This window comes from Hoplias malabaricus, chromosome 4 (genome assembly GCF_029633855.1).
Source record: "Hoplias malabaricus isolate fHopMal1 chromosome 4, fHopMal1.hap1, whole genome shotgun sequence".
In the NCBI taxonomy this organism is placed as follows: Eukaryota; Metazoa; Chordata; class Actinopteri; order Characiformes; family Erythrinidae; genus Hoplias; species Hoplias malabaricus.
This window is the reverse complement of record NC_089803.1, coordinates 66,726,791-66,749,354: the sequence shown is the minus strand read 5'-3', so window position 1 is coordinate 66,749,354 and position 22,564 is coordinate 66,726,791. Positions and strand designations below refer to the sequence as shown.

At 39.1% G+C, this 22,564-nt stretch overlaps 1 protein-coding gene across 5 annotated transcripts; it reads right to left on the bottom strand.

Moving 5' to 3' along the window:
- Positions 1–19: 19 nt before the first annotated feature.
- Positions 20–22,196, bottom strand: rassf8b (Ras association domain family member 8b). 5 transcript variants are annotated; one of them, XR_010802259.1, is made up of 7 exons: positions 17,382–17,471; positions 16,888–17,287; positions 10,512–10,683; positions 6,652–7,535; positions 5,295–5,424; positions 2,901–4,364; positions 20–775 (listed from the first exon to the last, which is right to left on the bottom strand). XR_010802259.1 is itself a non-coding variant. In XM_066669157.1 (6 exons), the coding sequence occupies exons 3-6, from the start codon at positions 10,621–10,623 to the stop codon at positions 4,246–4,248; spliced, it is 1,245 nt and encodes a 414-aa protein (XP_066525254.1). In that variant the 5' UTR covers positions 10,624–10,683; positions 20,726–20,801; positions 22,097–22,117; the 3' UTR covers positions 20–4,245. The 5 variants fall into 5 exon arrangements, 4 of the variants coding, with proteins under 4 accessions (XP_066525254.1, XP_066525251.1, XP_066525252.1 ...); XM_066669157.1 differs by lacking the exons at positions 16,888–17,287; positions 17,382–17,471 and adding exons at positions 20,726–20,801; positions 22,097–22,117 and having other exon boundaries at positions 20–4,364; XM_066669154.1 differs by lacking the exon at positions 17,382–17,471 and adding an exon at positions 19,136–19,156 and having other exon boundaries at positions 20–4,364.
- Positions 22,197–22,564: the final 368 nt, after the last annotated feature.

Sequence of the window (22,564 nt, the reverse complement as noted above, 5' to 3'; positions counted from 1 at the left end):
AAAGCCATTTGTACTGTTCTAAATGTACTTTATGTTATGCTTGATTGATAAACAAGTTTACATTTTGAACATATAAATAATTTCCATCTTTTTTCCCAGGCATTAAATATTCATAAAGGAGGAAGTATCATAGTTCCATTAACATTATTATTGGAAAAATAGAGTTGGACAATTCTCTGTATTGTCCACAGTGATTTTGGTACTGCTTGTTGATGGCGGCTGACCAAAGGGATGACCGATGTTAGCCTCCAGCCTGATCTAAGGTCATCTGACCATCCTTTAGCACATGCTGATATATTTGGCAGAGTAAACCCAAATATATATTTATACTGCTTAAGTTCAGGGGCAGTCCATGCTGCATAGTCCCCACTTATCACACACCAATGACGTCTCTATAACATCACTATAAAATGCTTAATACACTTACACGAAGTGTGGTAAGACTGATTTTAGGTTTTGCTGCTCCCCCACATGGGGCTTAACAGAATAGCAGAGCATGCAACTAACTAAGAGTAAAAATAAGAACATTTAGTTCAGGTCAGCCATGAATATAGTTCAACCAGAAGACCGTAGTGCATTATTTCTGACAATGTTAAAAATAGTTCTCTTTGCTACTCACTGATATGTTGATATTTACACTCCTCTTTTCTAGTAAGGCATGCTCATCTGTTAATTCCACTCTCTTCAGATTAAAGGACCGTGTGCATGCGGGGTTTCATGATTAAATAGAACCAAAAGTGTGGACAGACTGGAGAAGCATATGTGCTTCAGTTACCTGTGACAAACACATGTACATTTTGCTGTTAAATGCTTAGAACAAAAAATAGTTTGTATTAATGAAAATATTCACTTTTATGTATTAATGTAAATATATTGGCAGACATTTTATATTTGTACAAATATTCAAAATACATTTCATGCGCCACCTTTAAGTGACTGCATCAACTTTGACATCAATGGAGAGTAACATTTTAAAGGTATTTCTTAGGAGATAAACAATGATACGTGAAACCTACTGATACTGAAAGGTCATTGCATAATACGTTACCAGCACTGGATACATGTTAAACATTGGCTGATATTTGATGTTTATTTTATTCCAGAAGAGTAAAAATATCTACAGGTCATATATTTTACTGCATTTTTAAACCCCTGAAGAAATAAATGATCTATTTCCCTATAATAATACTGCAGTCTGATGTATCAGCATTGGCACAGACAAATATGTACCAGGAAATACTCATTATATATATATTTTTTACCTAATGTTAATTCGCAATATAAATGTATACATTTTTCTTGACTTTTCTAAGGGGCAGGGGGAAAATGACTATATCATTAGAAGCTAGCAGCAAAAGGAAATTTCTGGAGTCTTTTTATTTCATGAAACAAAGCTTATCTGTCACCGTTACAGTAAAGACTAGCTCCCTGAGAACTGGTATTAATACTATAACGCTTTTATGACAAATGGTCAGAGTTTACTTTAGGCCCATTACACTGATTTTATGATGTGAATGAGATAAAGATGCTCTTCACAAACTGTATTCTGTATCTTTGTACAAATAAAATTAATGTGTTTGGCCCCAGTGTTTTCTGAGTTTGAGATTTGTTTTTTTTTCATTTCTACAAATTACACTTAGCCTAGCTTCTGTTAACCATGCTACATACAATGTTTCAGTGTTGAGGGATGTCAAACACTCAGTAAAACATCCCCACAAAGGACTGAAACTACTCAATGCTTGTTTGTAACTCTAAAGTCCAATGACTTCCCCAACAGTCAGCTTGTGTTCAATGTAGAACTTTGATGTAAACGTGGATCCAAAGACGCGAGTGATCATGTTGAGAACTCTTGGACGTACATTCATGAAAATGTCCCTGTTTTATGTGAAGGTGCGAGTGACACATCTTAGTCCTTTTACATTCATTTAGGAATCCCAGACAACAGTCATCTCATTTAATTTCAACTGATTTGCTACTGGAAGCAATGCTCTTTTAGATGTTCATGAATTCCTGATTCAGATTCTAACTCCTCAGGAAGTTTGACTGCAGTTCAAGAGAGGGAAAACAACTTATTCAAGATATACTTCTTAGTATTTGACCTAATACAACAAATTCTGTTAAATAAAATAATTCATTAAAATTTTATATTTGCTGAAATAGTTTTGTTAGTAAATAATTTTCCATAAATTAATATGCAATTAAACTTTAAAAGATACAGAAGTTTATGTATATATATATATATATATATATATGAAATAAAAATTAGGAGTGTTTTGCTTTATTGGCCAAAACTAGACTAGACGTAGACTACATCACCAAGAAGTGTTCTTGTATTGTCAGATTGCAAAACAATACTCTGAGTAACAGTGCTGATCTGAGATCAGGTCGTGACACTAACAGCATTTGGAAATGTTGTTCTCCACTTAAGTCCATGACTTGTCTTACTCCCTGTCTGGGAAACCCACCCTAAAGGAAAAAAAACTGAGGACTCATTTGACTGATCCTTGGGGGCCTAAGTGTGCAAGGCCTTTCAACAGGTTTATACCTTCAGGCTGGCTGTACACCGCGAAACTGTCATGCAACTAAACGCAGGTTGCATTTTGTGAGAGACATAACTTCAGTGCAACAAGACAGTTATGCGAAGCAGTTCTAAAATAATCAAAACCACATGCACTAATTCCACTAATTTGCGAGCACATAAGTTAGCTTCTGTCGTATATGTAAAATCACCTGCAATTATCAGTAGTCGAAGTTGCATAAGCATTTTTGTATCGTATTAATGCCAAGAAACCAGACAATTAATAGCCTCAAACAAACAAGACTATTCTTTTTATGTAAAGTTCAGTACAGCAGGCTAACAATTCAGCACAGTCACATTCAGCAATTTGCCATCAACTAACCTCATCATGTGATTTGTTCCCTGCATTGTGATTGGCTGTCTTGTGAATTTGCTGGAGGCTTTACATTATGCAGTGCAAGTCAAATGCATGTTTTAAGTGTGTTTAAATGGGCCGTATTTAGACGTAGGCAGCGGTGAGAGAATGAAAGGCCACTTGAGGAAGAATGTCAGTGGACAGTCAGACCTCAGCCCAGACAATGAAGCTATCTACAGACTAACACCACCTGAAAACAGATAAAGAAACAGAAAATCAAGAGAAGCAATATCGAAGCTTCACTAAAGGACGGGTGTCAATCAATGTAGGAGGTAATCAGCACTCTTACTCTGGAGACCTGATACGCAAACACCTATGATTCTTTATTTAAGTCCTTTGGAACAGGCAAACATATTTAATCTGTTTCACTCTCCTCTCGATCATGATCATCTTGCATTTCTCTTGTTTACTGCATGAACATTACTGTTCTTGAAGCACCAGATAAAACAAGACAGTTATGTGAGAGATCTAAAAAAGGACCCAATAATGAGTTAAAAGTAGCAGCGATTGTTGTACCACAGAGGAGAAAATTCCTCTACTTTTTCAGACATAAGTGTAATTACACTGTAAATGTTTTGGCCAATAAAGTGCACATTTCCTCGTAGATTATCTGTATAATATCTATTCATAATCCAGCAGCAAAGAATTAGACTTCATCTCCAAAAAAAAAACCCCGAGTGTTTACCATTGTGTGCAATGAACATCATGGTAAAAGATCTAGGTGAGTCTGTCTGTGATGAGCTAAGGGAATACGTCCCTGTTAGTCCGCTGCTGAGCGACATTCTGTAAATCAAACATATCTCAAAACAGTGGCCTGTGGAAACTGTTTCACAGCAAAAAGGCTGGCAAGCAAAATCATGCAGTCCGAGTGGGCAGGCTGGGTCCATCAAAACTGACCACGAGGTGGCTCCATTTAGTAGACTGAGAGGGCATCCTCCATGGCAGGTGAATGGAAGGTTGATCAGTAAAGGTATAGCATTGCTAGGTGAGCTTATTTCAAATGCCTTTCCTTCCTGCTTCTCTTATACTGTTGTTTATAATTTATTGTATAACACACTGATCCTCCACAGAGGACTCTGATGGCCTGTGGCTGTGTGTGACCTGATAGGAAAACCACAAACAGCATGTTTAATATCCAAATAGCAGATCACAATCCACACTAAAAGTAGATTCTCAGGGGAGTGTAGCAGACCTTTGCTGAATCTAAGAATCCAGCTGACTTTCACTGAATAAGATTTAGTTTAGTTTGAGGTTAATGGCTTGAAATGGTGTGTATTCAGGCTAATCATAGACCTCCACTGGCACTGGATGATCAGACATAAATGCCCTCTGGGTTGAAGGAGGAGGTCAGTGGGCTCTGCAGTGCTCGGAAAGTGTTGGGGAGCGGATGGGCTGATCCTAGGCGCTTCAGAGAGCTGGACTGCTCAGACTCTAGGGGACAAAAGAGCACAGACATTTATTTTTTGCAGGATGATCAATTAACACTTTCCTTCACCTTAATAGTTGCTGTGCCTTTCTGAAAGTGAGCTCTTTGTGTAAGCACACTTGTATACTGTGTGAGCAAGCTGTTGATTGTCGTGTTTTAGAAATTGTAAAACATTAATAAGAATAATATGCAAATAAGTGTATATTGCACTAACAAGGAAACAAAATAAATATTTAATAAATAGACATGCTTAAAATATTTGACTACTATTTAATAAGATACCACATGCTGGTCATTTCTAAATACTGTACATTGTTCTAGAATATCAATGATGGCTCACTATATCCTTTGCCACTGCTGATTGTCCAGCTAAGCCCATGCAGACGTCAGCAGTTGTCCCTATTCTTCACAAGAAGGGGTCAGCAGGGAGATGTTTTGCTGCTTTACACTACACTGTTACATTGTGTTCGACTACGGCTCTGGGCAAAAAAACATAGCAATGTACTGCACACTGAACATTTAAAGCATGTACTTGGCACCTCCTTTAGTTAGGGTAGGGACGGTTGATTCAAACAGTCAAACAGACAAGTCTTAACATGCCTAACATCAGGCACAATTCCTTTACTGCAGTTAAGCAAGTTTTCTATAGACATAACTATTCACTTTAATTTAATTCACACTAATTTTTCATTAAAAAAATTAATAAATCTTTACTACCTACATTTACTAAATAGCAAAAAGGGGTGTGTGTAATATTTCGGATCAGAGTTTGTGCTGTGGGCCATATTCTGTTTCCCTCTATTTCAAAAAATCAGAAACTAAACTGTGTTCAAATCTTTAATGATATCTTATTTATATTTTAAATCTTCATATTCTGTTTGCAACTGTATTAATGTTTAGAGGTGTCCTCTAAACTAATGTGCGAGTGTGTGTACCTCTGCTTGTCTCCTCTTCAGCAGGTTCTGCTGGTAGCACTGTGACTTTGGTCCCAGTTTGCTGGATAAACTGTTGAAGATTCACCTGTCGCAGCTCCTTGGTTAACTGCTCCAGCTCTCGCTCCTTTTCCTGCAGTACCAGAAATATTTATTTGAAAGGCACAATGCAAAACCTGTACACACATTTTCAAAGCTACAAATAATCAAACTCTGTTATGAACCTCAATAAACTTTGGGATAGATGCTCTAGGAAAAAAGAATGTTTCACATTTCATTGCACACTATGGTGGTTATGATGCAACTTAGCCAACTCTTTCTTCTTTTCATTAATCCACTCTGATCTCTTACATAATTCACTCCTTCCCTACTCCACCCCTCCTCACACTCTCAGCCACCACACCCTACTCAAAACACACTTCTCCCTGCCTATCTGCATACCTTTCCTACACTGCAGAGCTCCCACTGTGGGTCAGGAAAGTTCAAGAGAGTTCCTTTCATCTACATGTATTTAAGTACAGCAAAGTAGGCTTTAAATAGCAAGTATTTGAACGGTTTGAGGCTGGTTCAGCATCTTTGCCTCGTGATACAGAATCATGGTTAGACATAGCTCACAGAGGCTCACAGACACAGTAATGTGAACCCCTCCAGCATCTCCATTATCATGCCGCCCATTGATTGGCTGTTTATTAGCCATGGTCATGACTCCCAAACAATACTGATCCCATAAACCACAAACTAGAGCCAAATCAACATGGAGCAATTAGCAGATGGGTAGTCAGAGGATGGGGTGTCACCACAAGTGATCCTCAGTTAAAAATTAATTGTATAATAAATTAAAGATTTGTAAGTATTTGTTTTGTAAGTTTGGGGTTTCTTTGTTACTTGTTTACACTTTCAGGCTTGGATGCTGCCTTTAGTGAATACATTCACATGATGCTAAAGTATGTGGCTGACTCCTATGCAAACATCTGCCAATAATGCCCATGTCACAATGCCAAGTCAAGCTTTGAAAAATTATAAACCAGTATTTAGAAATATTATTATTAATCATCAAGTCATTCTACAGATTTATTTCCAAAGACATGTACACAAAACATCAGCAGTCAACCTTCTAGTACCTCGTTGAAGCCACCTCAGGACTCCTGCCCAAGCTACTTACATTATTTGAAAGATAATTAAACAGGCAACTAAATATAAATAAGTGCTGACTGGTCCAAGGCAGTGCTATTTACAAAACGCTGTGTCAGTACTGAAATTTTCAGCTGAAACCCTAAGATTTTAGACCTATGGAGCCAAATAGTTTTTATTCTTGTATGTTGCAAAATTTTAAGGGCAATAATTTTATTTCATTGTTCACCTGTAGCCGGATGCTGGACTGTCCAAGAGAGAGGTCCACAGCCCTGCAGCTACTTTCTAACCTGGCAGCCTGCTGCACCTGCATCTCCAGCTCTGTCCTCACTTTCTCCATCCTTGCCTGCAACTCCTCCTCATCCGCCTGCCTGGTCTGCCGCAGCTCCTGCTGTAGCCGCTCGGCCTCGAGGCACGCCTCCATGCACTGGATTTGTGCCAGGTACTCTGCCAGCCGGGCCTCACACTCCTGCACACGGTTGCGCAGCTCTTGCAGGCGCTCCCGCAGCTGCCGCTCGTTCTCTTGCTCTATTTGCAGCTCGCTCTCCCAGAACTCCTGTTCCTCCATTTCGGCCTCCATTCTCCTCACCTGCTGCTCAAGCTGAAGCAGTTCCTCCTCCTCCTCCTCTGTCAGGAGCTCTTCCCGAAGCTCCTGCTCGCAGCTCTGCAGACGCTGCTCCAGTGAGCGTAGTTTCTCTTTCTGTAGCTGTACCAGCTGGCCCAGTTCCTGCGGAGCAGGGCCTGGCGTGGCACAGCGTGTTCGGCCCGGCTCACGGCTCTTCCCAAATATGTCCCGCAGGCCCTTGCCACTACCCGTGAATGTCAGAGACTTGCGCTTGGGTTCACGCCGCTTCAAGGAGCGGTCTGGGGCAGAGGGCCGGAGCTTGGCAAGAGGTGGGAGGCTCTGGCGATACGGACCACGCTCTGGCCCGAGGGCAGAGGTTTCTGAAGTGGGCCTCTCACAGAGGGAGGGCCCAGTGCGCTGCAGCACCAGTTGCACATCGCTGGCATACTGACCCCACTTATTCAGGGACACCACTGGATTCTCATGTGGGGCCAAGTACCTTTCCGTCTCGCGCCATTTCTCTATGAGTGTGTATCTCCCAGTGCGCCCTAAAACATGTCAAGAATTAATTGTCATTGATATCACAACCATATTCCTCCGGGCATGTTATTTAACCCAGGACAAGAACAAACAAGAGGACAATTCAATTAATTAATCAAAAAACACATTTCATAAAATTCTGAGGATGTTTCTTCACGATTTGCTGCTCTCAGGTCTGTTTTCTTTTCTTTCTCTCTGCACATGGCAGAGCTAAGGCATCTGGAGCTTTTTAGACAACAGGGAAAACTCTACTGTGGAAAAGCTTCTATTCCTAAAAGTCTATTCCTGCTCCAAAGGTGGGTAATATTGACTTATTTTTGCTGTTTCTGATTACTTCTCCAAATTCGGGAGAAGGCTAACTGCATTATCGTTTACAATCATAGATGTCCCCTTAAAGGCTAAGCACCAGCGATATGAAACTGTCAAACAAACAAATACAGTGGAATTTGAGTTCCTAACTTGTGTTTATTGATAGTCAGAAAACATGTTATTTCTTACTAATTCAAGGAAAAGGTTTAAAAGACCCCCCCCCCCCCAACGGTGTTGGGAAACTCTAATAGGCGTCTTGCCTGTGACGTAGATGGTGGACAACAACTCTAGAAGCTGCACTTAATTTAATGCAAAATGACGAAAAGGTGTGTTGTTTTTGGCTGCAATCATTCAATGTACAGTGGGACATCTGTGCACAAAGATCCCAAAATATCCAGAAAATGGACTAAATTTGTCAACTTTAAACGGGCACTTTGGAAAGGACCATCCGCTCACTCCGTTATCTGTAGCTCATTTCACTGGCGACGCCAACGAAAGGTGTTCAAGAGCCTCTGTAACATGGAGGTAAACAGGGTAAGGACACTCACTTCGCCTGTTTTAGTTGGTGTTAGTTAGCGTTAGCTTGACTTGCTAAACTCGGTGTCTCAGATTATACTCGGCTACGTAGCTGCATTACGGAGGTTTATAGTGTCGGATGAATTCAAGTTCGACTTCGATCACATTTACAAGAATAACGGTACCTCTACATTTGAGTTTAGCTTATTGCTAGGCTATTGTCATGAATAATGTTGGTTATTTGGCTAGATACTGTCATAACAGTCAGTCATAACGGTGTTTTACTGCGGCGTTGTTCAGCTGTTGTCCACCAGTGACGTCACGGTCGCGTTCAAGAATTTCCGTGGCGAGCTCGGGTTTTTCCGTCAATTTAATTAAATACTTATATATGTCAGTAACTAAAATAATGTGAAGTATTCATGGAGGTCCATTAAGTGGTGCTTAGCCTTTAAAAGAAACATTAGGTTAGATTTTCCCACTATAGCTGCAGTTTCAGTTTTACAGCACTGTCCTGACAGAGGTTGTAGTCTCCATATTACAGATCAGTGAAGCATCACAATGAATGTAAAGCTGTAATTTTTAGGTAAAAATACTACCTAATGTTCCTTTAACAGTACAAAAGGAAATAACAAAATTCAAAGTTTGCCTGCATATTCAGAATACTCAAATAGTAATTGGTCATGCTGGTTCTTTTTTATTAATTATTAATATTGGGATTCCCGATATATTTTTCTGGATTGAGCCTAATTTGTTAGTTATAGACAAAGGATATATATAAATTTTGTAATACCAATGTAATATTTGCTCAATTCTGAGAGTAGACCAGCCATAAATTAAACACATACAGATAAAAATGCTGAGGACTTTACAGTAATACCCTTAGTATTCAGTAAAAGCAGGTTAACTACATGTCTGAATGAACTGAAGTATATTCCTAAGGGGTTTGACTCCTTTATACTTTTCTGAGAAGCCTTCTCATTCTACATGTCTGAACGTTCTGTGTTCATCAAACAAGAGCTTTAGTGATACCAGCTACTGATGTTAATGTTTGTGAGGAACATGATGTCTTGAGGCTTCAGATTGTCTCATCCTGTTGGCCATGCAGATTACAAGAGTACACTTAGTTATAAAGCAGGCAGACATGCAGACAGTACATCAATAAGACAAAAAAAAAGAAATGTCCCATCAGTGGAGGAATTATTCTGAGTACTTTACCCCAGTGAATTAGTGAACTATGTGAAGTGCCAATGCCTTTTCTTCCCACTGCTCAGTCAAAAGCAGTGTTGTGTGATGTCGGGAGACAACACTGTACTTCACATGCAGTTTCAAAGACTACCCTCATGAAAAGACCCTCACAAAGAACACTTGTTGCTAAGTGAAGAGTCATAACATGGGGTAAAGAAAAGACAGACAAAAGGGGGCTCCCCTACAGCTGGAGGTCAAATAAGAAACAAATGGGCTGTGTTCAGCTACAGATTTGGAAAAAAGAAGTCATGGGCTTGCCTTTTACACATAGAATAAAATGAAGTCTTACATTAAAATAGACTGAAGTCGGATTTCTACCCCACATCAAGTAATTGGTACCTTATGTGTATTATAAACTGAGTTATAAAAACTGCCTTAAATAATAAAAAAAAACACCAGGCAAAGCTTGAAAATATTTCAAAGGGAGCCCTTAAAATAATAATAATAAAAAAACACCTAAATGGCCAAAGGTTGTATCTTCGTTGTTTATTAATGTCTGAAAGAGGAAGAAAGACAAAAGGGGAGAGTCAAGGGATAGAAGCAGAAAGCAGAAGAGAGTGTGTCTGTCTCCTGAGAGTAACACATCCATCACTCACCAAACCATAGTGAGAGCAGGACAAATGGCTCCGAGTCACACTGAGCCTTTGAGTGAACGAAGCTAAGATCCGCCTGAGCAGCACAGAGGACCATGCCTGTGTAGCTTTTGCTTGTTTTTCTTTTAGAAGTTCTCAGAAAATCTACTGGTAAACTGTGTTAAATACATTTGTTATTCAGTAATAAGGTGCATGGCAGCATTTTAATTTTGCTCTACACTGCAGCAAAACAGCAAAATCAGGACCATGAAAAAGTTTGTCAACAGACACGTTTCATTAGTGACATGAGTTTGTGGTGCTCTGTGTTCCTCAGCATCTCACCTATGGCCTGAGCCAGGGCAATCACAACCTCTTGACATGTAGTGACCTCAGTGACCCCACAGACGATGCGCTGCACTCCGTCCACCCACACCTTCAGTTCCATGCCTCTCATCTGGGTGATGTCATTCTTTCTGTCCTCACAGACCTGTTAACATCTTTTACACCTTGTACCCTGGAAAACAAACAAATAAACTAATCACAGAGGGAAGATATCCAGTGCAGTACTGACTGGTGAAATGGCTCTCATCATTTTGGGAAAGCAGAAAAGCTTAGTCATTACCACAACATCTGTATTTTAACCGACTGCAAAGTGCTACATAGTTATATTTAGTTGATTGTGACTGACTTTAACAAAACAGCAGAAAGATAATGCATTGTACTAGGGCTGAGCATCCTGATGAGACTTGATGAACGGAATCTGTAAGACAAAAATGGGCTTCTTACCTTACTCCCTGATTTTAAACAGTGATTTCAGAATGAAACACTGGTATCTATACTTGAGCACATAGTTATGCCCTCTTTTCACATGAGAGGTACTACACAGAGACCAAAACCACTTGTTTAAGAGACTTACAATCAGAGAGATGCAAAGCTTGATCTGTGCCACAGGCCACACGAGTCACACACTGGGTTAAGTTACCCTTTCAAACTGCTGACAGAAGCATGGCTAACACAGAGCTATCATTAGCAAAACATTCACAGGCCGAGGCTGCAGTCAACATCACTGCACCTTCAGCCAAATATGCAATTAAACGGGATCTAGTTATTATTATAGTGTCAAGTTAAACAAAGAGTGCACCACAAAGATTATGCAGTCATCATGATCACTGTCAACAAAACCAAGCACTTCTGCCTCCGCAATTCCCAACTCTATATTTCTGAAGTGGATTTTGCCATTTGTGAAGCTGACTTTGAAGCTTACTTTGTCAAAACAATTTGCATATAGTGTAACATTGCATATATAAATTGTGAATTATGCGCAATAAAATATTCTTATACTGAAGTAAACACATATGAAGGTAAGCTACGGATTTTTTCCCCCAAAATATACGACTGTTTTTACAATCTTCAGTTGCTCGTGTCATTATTACAACAGCATAAAATATGGCTTTCCCCAAATAACAAGAAATATATCTGAAAAAACCCCACAGAGACTAGGTTTGTGTTGTGGAGTGTATCTTCATTTCAAATGCACTGACTCAAAATTACAGCCTTAATACTCTTTTAAACTGTTAGTTTGATGTACAGCACCAGGGCTTTATGGTAAGAGTCTAAAAGCCAAAATACACCCTGGAGGGGGCGCCAGTCCTTCACAGGGCAACACAGACACATTCACTCACACACACACTTTTGAGTCGCCAATTCACCTACCAACGTGTGTTTTTGGACTGTGGGAGGAAACCGGAGCACCCGGAGGAAACCCACGCAGACACAGAGAGAACACACCACACTCCTCACAGACAGTCACCCGGAGGAAACCCACGCAGAGACAGGGAGAACACACCACACTCCTCACAGACAGTCACCAGGAGGAAACCCATGCAGACACAGGGAGAACACACCACACTCCTCACAGACAGTCACCCGGAGGAAACCCACGCAGACACAGGGAGAACACACCACACTCCTCACAGACAGTCACCCGGAGGAAACCCACGCAGACACAGCGAGAACACACCACACTCCTCACAGACAGTCACCCGGAGCGGGAATCGAACCCACAACCTCCAGGTCCCTGGAGCTGTGTGACTGCGACACTACCTGCTGCCCAAAAGGATCATCAAAGGGAACTTAAATAAATAAACAATATAAAGCCTTTAATGGGTTCTAAAGGAATGCTAATGTTCATTTTATTTATACAAATAGGACTATTTTTAAATATACACAACATAGTACTTTGTTTTCACCGATTGTTTTATTTTATTAAAGTGCAGCTGAACATCATATCTTTGATATCACGTATATTTTTAATGAATACAATCTATCAATATGATACAGTGATGTTTTTTCTTATATCCAAACTCTTTTCAGTCAGAAACAATTCTCCACTGTAGTGGAGCAATTCAAAGTGATATGATAGCCTCATGACAGTAAAAGCCAGCACATGTCTGCTCCACTGGGTAATATGTTGCATAGAAATAAGAGAGAAGGACATTGTCTTTCTCTTTTCTCACTGAAAATGCAGCCAACTGCATCTTCAGAGACCTTCGAGCATGGAAAATAAGTGGCACAGCTGCAAATCAAAACTGAGCTTTTACTTGTGGTGCCCTAGGCAAGAAGATTTTTGATAGTCAAACTCATATCATCTCAACTTTTAGAAGGGGATATTATCAGTGATAGCACAATCATAGTGTACTTTTGCATTAAAGACTACAAATAACAATGATACCTACATTTAAAAAAAATCACAAGTATGCATTGCACATCTACTTCAAGCAGAAATTCAGAAAGGCGTATTCAAAACTATCTCTTAACACCTTTCTGAAATATTCAGTGTAATGCATCCATTTATTCATAAGTAGAAAGTGAACAGAAAACCTCAGAAATGTACTCTTTACACAACAATGTCATGTATTTATTACGTACAGTACAGTCAAGCATAGACAATAACTTCCTCTTATTGTTAACCATGTTTCTGTAAAAAGACACAGTGTCGCTGATGTAAAGCTTTGAATAAAAGCCTTTGTAGGGCATATTTTTAAACAAGAGCTAGTGAATGATTTACAAGCTGATTTCCTGAGAGTGTTTTGCATCTAAAACATGCAGGAGGATTAGTATTGTAGTTATAGATGTGGGAATTTAGGTGTTTTATTCAGGCCTGAAGTGAATTGGCTGAGCTGCTGGTTACTCTGAAGCTGCTTCCAGCTGGCAGTGCTAGGAGTAGGAAGAAGGCAAGTGCATGTGAAGGAGAATGGAAAGAGACAGCAGAGCTCCACCAATGAACCAATTATAAATGAGAGTGAGTCAGTGGATTTGATGCCATTCTAGCAGAGATACTTCAGCTACTTCCCCAGCTGCTTCTTATTTACTCTGATTACCGCCGTATGGGTCATCTATTACAAATTGGGAGGCACAATGGTACTCTGCGGTAAGGCTGAGCAATATGTAAAAAATGGAGATATGGCAATGTTTGAAAATATTTTTACAATACATTATGTGTTATATAGCTTTTTGAGATTTGTAAGTATGATGAAGTATACTAAATGCATACACAAAAACAGCTGGTGAAAGAGCAATGAGTACAATAAATCTTCTGCCAAAATAAACTATTTAAAAAGGAAGAGCAACTGATCAAACTAAATTAATAAAAGAAGGTGATGTCATTACAGGCTGACATCCAATCCACTTCTTGTTACTATGCAGGTTATGCATCTACTGTACTCTGGTAGATGTTGGCAGGTTCTCTATAATTCATCACGTCATGATACACGCAGCTGTTAAATATCTAAACGTACTAAGGATTCCCACTCTATACTCAGAAAAGTGCATTCTGATATAATGGATCCCTATAGCGATAACACATCAAATTGCTTCAAAGTTTAGATTTTAACAATTTCAATTTCGCTGTATTATTTTAAATCATCAGACAAACAAAGTGGATATAGATTAAATAAGGGGTTGTCCTTTATAGAGTAAAGTTATGAAAAATGTGGTGAAAATATGGAACAGTTCACCTGGAAAATAGTATGTATCTGGATTTTCTGCAGTTGAGTAATGGGCAGTGATAAAAATGAACTATTTCATATTACATAAAACCTAACTTTAGAACAGCCAAGGCAGGCAAACTGTCATAAGCTGAGGTGTAAATTACACTATCATTATGAAAGTTAGAGGTTTGGACTAAGACCAAACCCTTATCTCACATGTTTGGAGACAGTAAAAGAATGAAAGACAAGACTTTCAGGTTTGATACATAGTTGCAACAATAAACTAGCCTTTAACCCTTTAAACATATAAATAAACTTCTCATCAATTATATAATAACTACAATAGCTTAAGAATTTTACTAATAAAATTACACAACGTAGTTTCTCGTGCTCTGTCTATAGATTCTAGCGTAATTACCCCAACTTCCGACCACTTGTAATTACAATATGGGAAATCTTAGCTAACTGTAAATAAATAGAAGTACTTTACTCACTCAAATCAACATTTTTCAGGAGTCAAATATGTGTAGATTTATGTCCAAGACTTGCTTGACTTTGAAAGAAAATATGTTTTTTTAGATAAAATCGCTTTTGTTTAAGTAGGTGCTAATACTGCTAAGATTACTAGCGCCCCCTAACTTCGGCCACCTCCCCTGCTTGTGACAGTCAAACGAGACAGTTGCTACCACATTCAGTGGTTTTGAGAGGTTCACAATGAGATCATGTTTGTCCTGTGTTGGTATCCGTACTCTACATGTAAGGATTACAATGGCAGTAGAATTTCCCCTCAGAGAAAAGGAAGCTAACCGCTAAGCTAACTTTTACACTGAGGGAAATATCTGTCGCGAAATGGAAATGTGTTGTGTTCTACATGCAGTTTTGCACACAAAGAATTACAACACTGTTATAGATACTTAAATATTGTTTAGATATGTGATTTCTTGCAAGACTGATGTTTAAATGCCCTACTAGGGCTTGATCTGATGTTTTATTGTTTTACCCAAAGCGATTGGCGAAGAGAGAGAGCGGAATGGCACCATATACGGCAGTGGCCGGAATTAGGGGATGGTTGGAAATAGGAGGAATACTGTTATGCTATAACAAGAGAAGTGTGATGAATAACCATAATTCAATAGGGCCAAACCAATAGGAATAAATTAGTTATAAAACAAAAAGTTTGCTGATTGTGTACAAACTGTTCCCTAAAACAAAGGCTCTAGAAAACAAGCAGACTCTTAGCATTAGGGTACACATTAGCACAATCACCCTGACAACACAATCAAACCCCCAAACAATCTTGCCAAATGGTCTGTCCTTACATACCCCCCCTACAGACTTTATTCATCTAGCCTGCTTTACAACTACGTAGATAAACAGAAGGGAACAGAAACAGACAAAACACTTTGTTGTCCTGTTTTGAGATATGCGTGTGTGTGGCAGCTTTTTGAAAACTGTGTGAAGAGTAATATATGTAAAGTAGGAATTGAAACAAAAAGACTTAAATCTAAGTTGAAAAACTTATAACTAAAATGCTGTGGTTTACAACAACTATATTGACAATCGCAGGTCATTCAAATAACAGGTCTATTACAATATTACACCATCCTACTTCCCAAACCTCTAAAGGAGTACATGTTATAAAGTGTTTCCCTTTAAAAACGGAGTGTGAGCAAAGTAAACAATGCATTGTGTGTGTGTGCAAAGCTAAACTGAATCTAGGCTTTAATCCTAGTGATTTCACTACTACGGTGTCCAGTAATGTCCAGCTAGACTAATATAAAAACTGAAAAGTTTTTGCTGTGGATATAATTATTCACTCACTTAGATTTGGTCATATTTTTTAGGTTTTGATTTAAAATACAATGTTATACCTGAATGTTTATGCACCCCTGCCCTTTAAAAAAATCCACGAAAACCAGAATTCACATCTTACGGTAATATTTTATCTAAAAGAGGGAGAGAGTCTTAAAATATACCATTTGGTACCTGTAGGACACTACCCCAATAGAAAACCAAATGCATTTCCTTGGTCTCTGGTCTATTAAACCACTGGGATCCTTTATATTGTTATACCAACCTACTAGGAAAACACAATATACCATTATGGACTAATGGACACCATCAGGAGCCTTTGCTATCATGTTTTTCAGCCATTTTTTTGTTGATTTTCTGAGTGAAAATAAGTTAGGGCAATTTTCTGCACATTTAAAAACACATTGACTTAAAATTGCTAAGTTTAATACAGAGGGGAGGAAATAACATAAGTTTTGGCTCATTGCAGATTTTAGGTTTTGTTTTGTTTGATAAATTTTCAACTCTAACATGAGGAACATTTTCTGGCAAGATTTAAGAAACTTAAATCACTGAGAGAACCAGGGGTGCTCGTACTTTAAGAGACTCAGGCTGCAGCTTCAGGCCCACAGTCTCTTCCACTTTGAGAAAGGGTTGTTTAGAGTAGCGCGGTGAAAATAACCCGAGAGAAAACTCTCAGACTCGGCCTCTAACGTTAAATAACCTACTGGACCACAGAGAGCTGTTGCTCGGGGCTTTCACCGTCGCATGAGCCCCCCATTCCAGACACAGAGAGGGCACAGCGGCTCTCCTCGAGAGAGAAGGTGCCCCTCTCCCCACGAGAAGGTGAAACCGTTTCCCCCAAATATGTGTCCTTCTCCCGTTTCTACCAGACTCATAGTGGCACTGCGACGTTAGTCTGAACGACATGACCGTACCGTTACCGGAGAGTGTCGGTTCTCCTATTCTTCCTTCTCCTCCTCCTCCTCCTCCTCAGCAGTGCTCCTGCACTCCTCCGCAGATCCGCTGCTCCATGTTTGTTGTTATTGGTCTCGTCCCGTTAACAACTCGAGGCGTATGGAAAGTGCGGGAGCTCCGCCCGCAGCCGTTAACGGCGTGTGTACGCGCGAGAAACTTGTTTATAAGATGTGTGTTACCACTCCGCCGTCCAGCTCGGCTCACAATGTTCAGCAAACCTACCGGAGTCCACTTCACCTCTCTCTCTCTCCCTCACTCACACACACGCAGCAGAACTGGGACACCGCAAGGCATTGTGGACCGGTTTAAAGCAGCCCAGCCCGCTCCAGTCCCAAACATGACTACTTCACAGAAAAAAACCTAAGAGAAACACACACAAATACTCTGCAATTACTCATAAAAATACGAGTTTAAACACACCAAAATATAGTGGTGTTATAGAAAGACGACCCACCATACTGTAAGATAAAAAGAGTAGCGAGGAAATCTCGAAATTCTCCTTCAAGTTTTCAAGTGAGAATTTCCATATGTATTAATGAAGTCAGTGTCAGATGTTTTGTCTGCAAAAACGTAACTTTAAATGGAAATCCATATAAATATATGAATAAACTACAAAAAATAAAAATATGAAATTAGATATGGTTTACTGTGGACAGAGATAATACTGGTACTTTGAAGACCTATCTCACAGACTCATTTTGAACACCTTAGAGGGGCCCTACATGGGTTGAGCAGGGGATAGTTGCACAGATGAGCATGGATTCTTAATTATCTGGTTGATTTAGGGTGACCAGATGTCCTCTTTTACCCGGACATGGCCTCTTTTTTAGACTTAAAAAATGTCCGGCCAGAATTTCACAAACGTCCGGGATTTTGTTTTTCTAGAGCTTACATAGAATTTCGAGAAGTTTCGTTCACAAACTAGTCCCGCCCTCCCCTACTCCGATTGGTTCGCTTGAGTGAGAAGGGGGCGTGGTGAAGTAGCCTAAAATCTTCTGATTGGACGGTCTGACTGTACAGCTACCGTTATTGGTCAACAACCTTCTCTGCAAACATTTAATTGGATAAATATGGCAGGTTACCTCTGTATAGGGAACACAGGGGCCCAATTGTCTTAATTCAGTGTTTTTTGTTTCCAGGTGGACTGTCTTGCCCTATGTTTAACCCATTTTGTTCACTGTGCCATTGAAATGTGCTGTTAAATAGGTGCCGTTGAAAATTGAATACATCAGTCTTAAGACGCATTTAAAGTATAACAATACAAAACTAAATTCTGGATTCTGAGGAATAAGCTCCATAATCAGGTCATACATTTGCCAGTGTCCAAACTTACAGTCCCCCAACAGCAGCACCTCATCACTGATCCACCACCATATTTCACACCGTATGACCTTATCTCACTTTTAGTGCTTCTTGCCAAAAGCTTTATTTTTGTCTCATCCCACCCTTAAAGGCTAAGCAGCAGCGATATGAAAGTGTCAAACAAATAAATACAGTGGAATTTGAGTTCCTAACTTGTGTTTATTGATAGTCAGAAAACGTTATTTCTTACTAATTGAAGGAATAAGGTTTAAAAGACCGTTGGTCCCCCCCCCCCCAACGGTGTTCGGAAACTCTAATAGGCGTCTTGTCTGTGACGTAGATGGTGAACAACAACTCTAGAAGCTGCACTTAATTTAATGCAAAATGACGAAAAGGTGTGTTGTTTTTGGCTGCAATCATTCAATGTACAGTGGGACATCTGTGAACAAATGGCCCAAAGATCCCAAAATATCCAGAAAATGGACTAAATTTGTCAACTTTAAACGGGCACTTTGGAAAGGACCATCCGCTCACTCCGTTATCTGTAGCTCATTTCAGTGGCGCTTTTCCAACAATATGGGCATGTAAGGACACCAACGAAAGGTGTTCAAGAGCCTCTGTAACATGGAGGTAAACAGGGTAAGGACACTCACTTCGCCTGTTTTAGTTGGTGTTAGTTAACGTTAGCTTGACTCGCTAAACTCGGTGGCTCAGATTATACTCGGCTACGTAGCTGCATTACGGAGGTTTATAGTGTCGGATGAATTCGAGTTCGACTTCGATCACATTTACAAGAATAACGGTACCTCTACATTTGAATTTAGCTTATTGCTAGGCTATTGTCATGAATAATGTTGGTTATTTAGCTAGATACTGTCATAACAGTCAGTCATAACGGTGTTTTACCGCGGCGTTGTTCAGCTGTTGTCCACCAGTGACGTCACGGTTGCGTTTAAGAATTTCCGAAGGGAGCTCGGGTTTTTCCGTCAATTTAATAAAATTGTCAGTTTTAAAGCAAATTAAGCTGCTATTTTCATTTTAATTCATACTTAAATATGTCAGTAACTACAATAATGTCAAATATTCATGGAGGTCCATTAAGTGGGGCTTAGCCTTTAAGCCCATTATCCAATTGTATCAATGCACTCGCTTGTTGTCCTGACGAGAGTGGACAGCTTCGTCTGGCAAGCCTTCTAGATAGATATTTTGTTAAAATTAATGTGCAGAATAATTGTATTTTGAGAAAATTTATTGACTCTAGGATGTTACCTACAACAGTGGTCCTTGGAGAAATTACTCGTGACCTCTTCCAGGCAGGTCCATCACAGTTCTAGCCATTTGTTGTAATGTGTGTTGTGTTTTTTTATTAGCTTATAACCCATTTAACTTTTTTTTTTTTTGTATTTTTGTTCTTTGGGTGATTTTACTTCACAGGAATGTACACTATATGTCTCTCATCATTCCAATAACAGCATGAACATCAGATTACAGGATGTTATTCATTCAGTGTCTTTAACTGCTTATTCAGTTCAGGGTCACGGTGGGTCCGAACTCTTCACAGATAATCACCTGGAGCAGCACTGGAACCCACAACCCCAGCGCCACCGTGCTGCCCTCATACTGTTATGTTTAATGAAAAACAAGCAGAATTTAGAGTTTCCACCCAAATGTCCTGATTTTTTTAAAGCATTGTATGTAAGGTATTTATATGACTTCCTTTTTATCACTTTATTTTATGTATATATTATCCTCTCCTACAGCAGTCCTTGCTCATTGCCAGGAAGCCATTGTGAATAAAAATATGTACTTAATCACTTGTCGGTTAAAATAAAGTTTAAATAAATATAAATGATTAATAAGGTCAAATGACTACATTTAAGAAAATACCATGTATAACATTTTGCTTTAGAATTGTTATTTAGTCACAAATATCTGTCCTTAAACTAAGCACAGATATTCTTCTCCTTTCAGAACATGAGGAACTATTTAAGCACGTCACGCTACTCTGAGGTAATTCATATTTTTAGTCTGTCATAGACATAGAAATCTATGTAACAGTGTTGGTCCTGAATGGCTCAGCTGTGTAAGTGCTTAACCATCATGAGATCATAAGCCTGAAATCAGGCAATGCCTCAGCTCTTGGTGTCAGAGTCTGCGGAGAGAAAGCTCTAATCCTTGAGTCATAGACTGCAGAAGGTATTTAGGCATGACTAAACTGACAAACTCAAAATTCACCAAGGAATTACAGATTTGATCTCATAAAGAGGCGGAACATTATTCTATATTGAATAATGTTTTTCAGTATAGTAACTTAATCTATATTGTTGCAGGTTCATGAGTTTTTGCTACATTCATTCAAGATTATATGGACCCTTTATGATGAAACACTAATAATCTAATCATATAATCTACATTTATGGAATCTACATTTATGGATTAGAAATATCTAATCAATAATCTACATTTATGGAATTAAATGAAGAAAATTAAACTAACCTTGCTCAGTACAAGGCAAACTCATCTGACCGATGACAATGTGGTTCCCTGTTCTTCCTCAATCTCAGTTTGGATCCTAAATAAGCAAATGAGGTTTTAGATGCAGGAAATAGTCACTGAATATTTCAAATCAGTTCATTGTTGGCGTACACTTACAGTCTGGAGCACATCTTTGCCCATGCACAGGTTCTGTTAGTCGTCTTAGTCTTTCATTACAGGTAAGTTTCTGACCACACACCCGCTGTGAGATAAATATTTTTCGGTGGCTTATTGTCAACCCACTTGTGACACTGAGGTGTGTAAAAACCACAGCAATGTTGATTTCATACCAGTGCTATACACAGAACCACAACACTGCCATATTAAGCAATACAGCTGCTCATTCATACAAATAGTTAACTAAAGGTCAGCACGGGTCTGAATTTGACTGGCCCTCTTTTTCTTTCTTTCTTTGATTCTAAAATAAAGCTGTACAATTGTAAATATATCAGACAATGCTTCTGCAGGCTATCACAACACTGATTTAGGACATTAATATAGGCCCACAGGACTGCTTTTTCCAATGATCCATTGGGGAAAATATCCATATTTTGGGTGGCGAGTAAAATCGAGATTTAGCGAGCTTAGTTTTTAAACAGTTTGTTATGTTTAGATTCACCTAATGGTAGATCCACCTTGGTGTGTCTAATCTAATTAAACCAACTTTGAGCCCTTGAACAATGTTCTGACAACAAAGCCAGTCATCATTGGATTTTTCACTGATGGATTACCATTCTTCTTGCCTGGTTATGTGACTGGTTATACCCAAATAATAATAATTTAAAAAGAATCTGACTCTTTAAAATTGTGGTAATCCATCACCCAAAAATCTAATCAAGATTGGTTCTGTGGTCAGGAAATCAATGAATCGTAATGTGAAAACTTCAGCAACATTATGGTTACTGATCATTTTCAGTGTGTCACACACACACACACACACACACACACACACACACACACCCCATTATAGTGCTGTTAAAAACCAGCCATTGCACTGATGCTTTGTTTGTACTCAACCTTTTGTTATCATAGCAGCCCCAGTTGTCAGGGAACCCATGGAGCACAAACAATTTCATTCAGTTTGAAAATTGTTGTGGTCACTTTCATAAATATTGCTTTTTTACTGGTAAACATTTAAGTTGTCGTTCCTTTGAGGATTTGGAGCTCCTACAATTTGACAACTGTCAAATTAAACTACATGGGATGGCATGGGATGAGTAAGTCTGAATTTATCTAGGTCTTATGCAGATAACAGATAACAAACATTTCAGAGTTGTCTCACCTTTACCATGATAAAGGACCTCACAAAATGAACAGCATCATATGACTTACTGTTGCTGACTTTGCAGTTTCTCTACTGTATTGGTATGAATGGGGAAAGTATTTAAAACTCCAGCAGCACAGCTGTGTCTGAGCCACTTGTACTACACACAGTGCTGAGAATGATCCACCAGCCACATAACCTCGTGTTTTTATTGGATTAAACTTGGCTTGTGGGCGGAGTTGTGATCCGACTCCACCCACTGGACTTCCCGGGTCTTCCGCAGTGGTTCTGCAACAAAGCATGCAAAGCAACAGATGGCTATTTGCAATATCTGTAATTGTAAAACTACACACTTAAAAATAATGTTTCTACAAGTTTTATTTATGAAAGAAAGCGGTTCTATATAGAACCCCAAACACTTAAAGAACTTTTTGCATGATTAAAGTGTTCTTTGCATTATGAAAGTGTTCTTCAGACTGTTGGAGAATGTACTATAAATTGTACATGTATATGGCACATTTAGAAAAGGTTTTTAA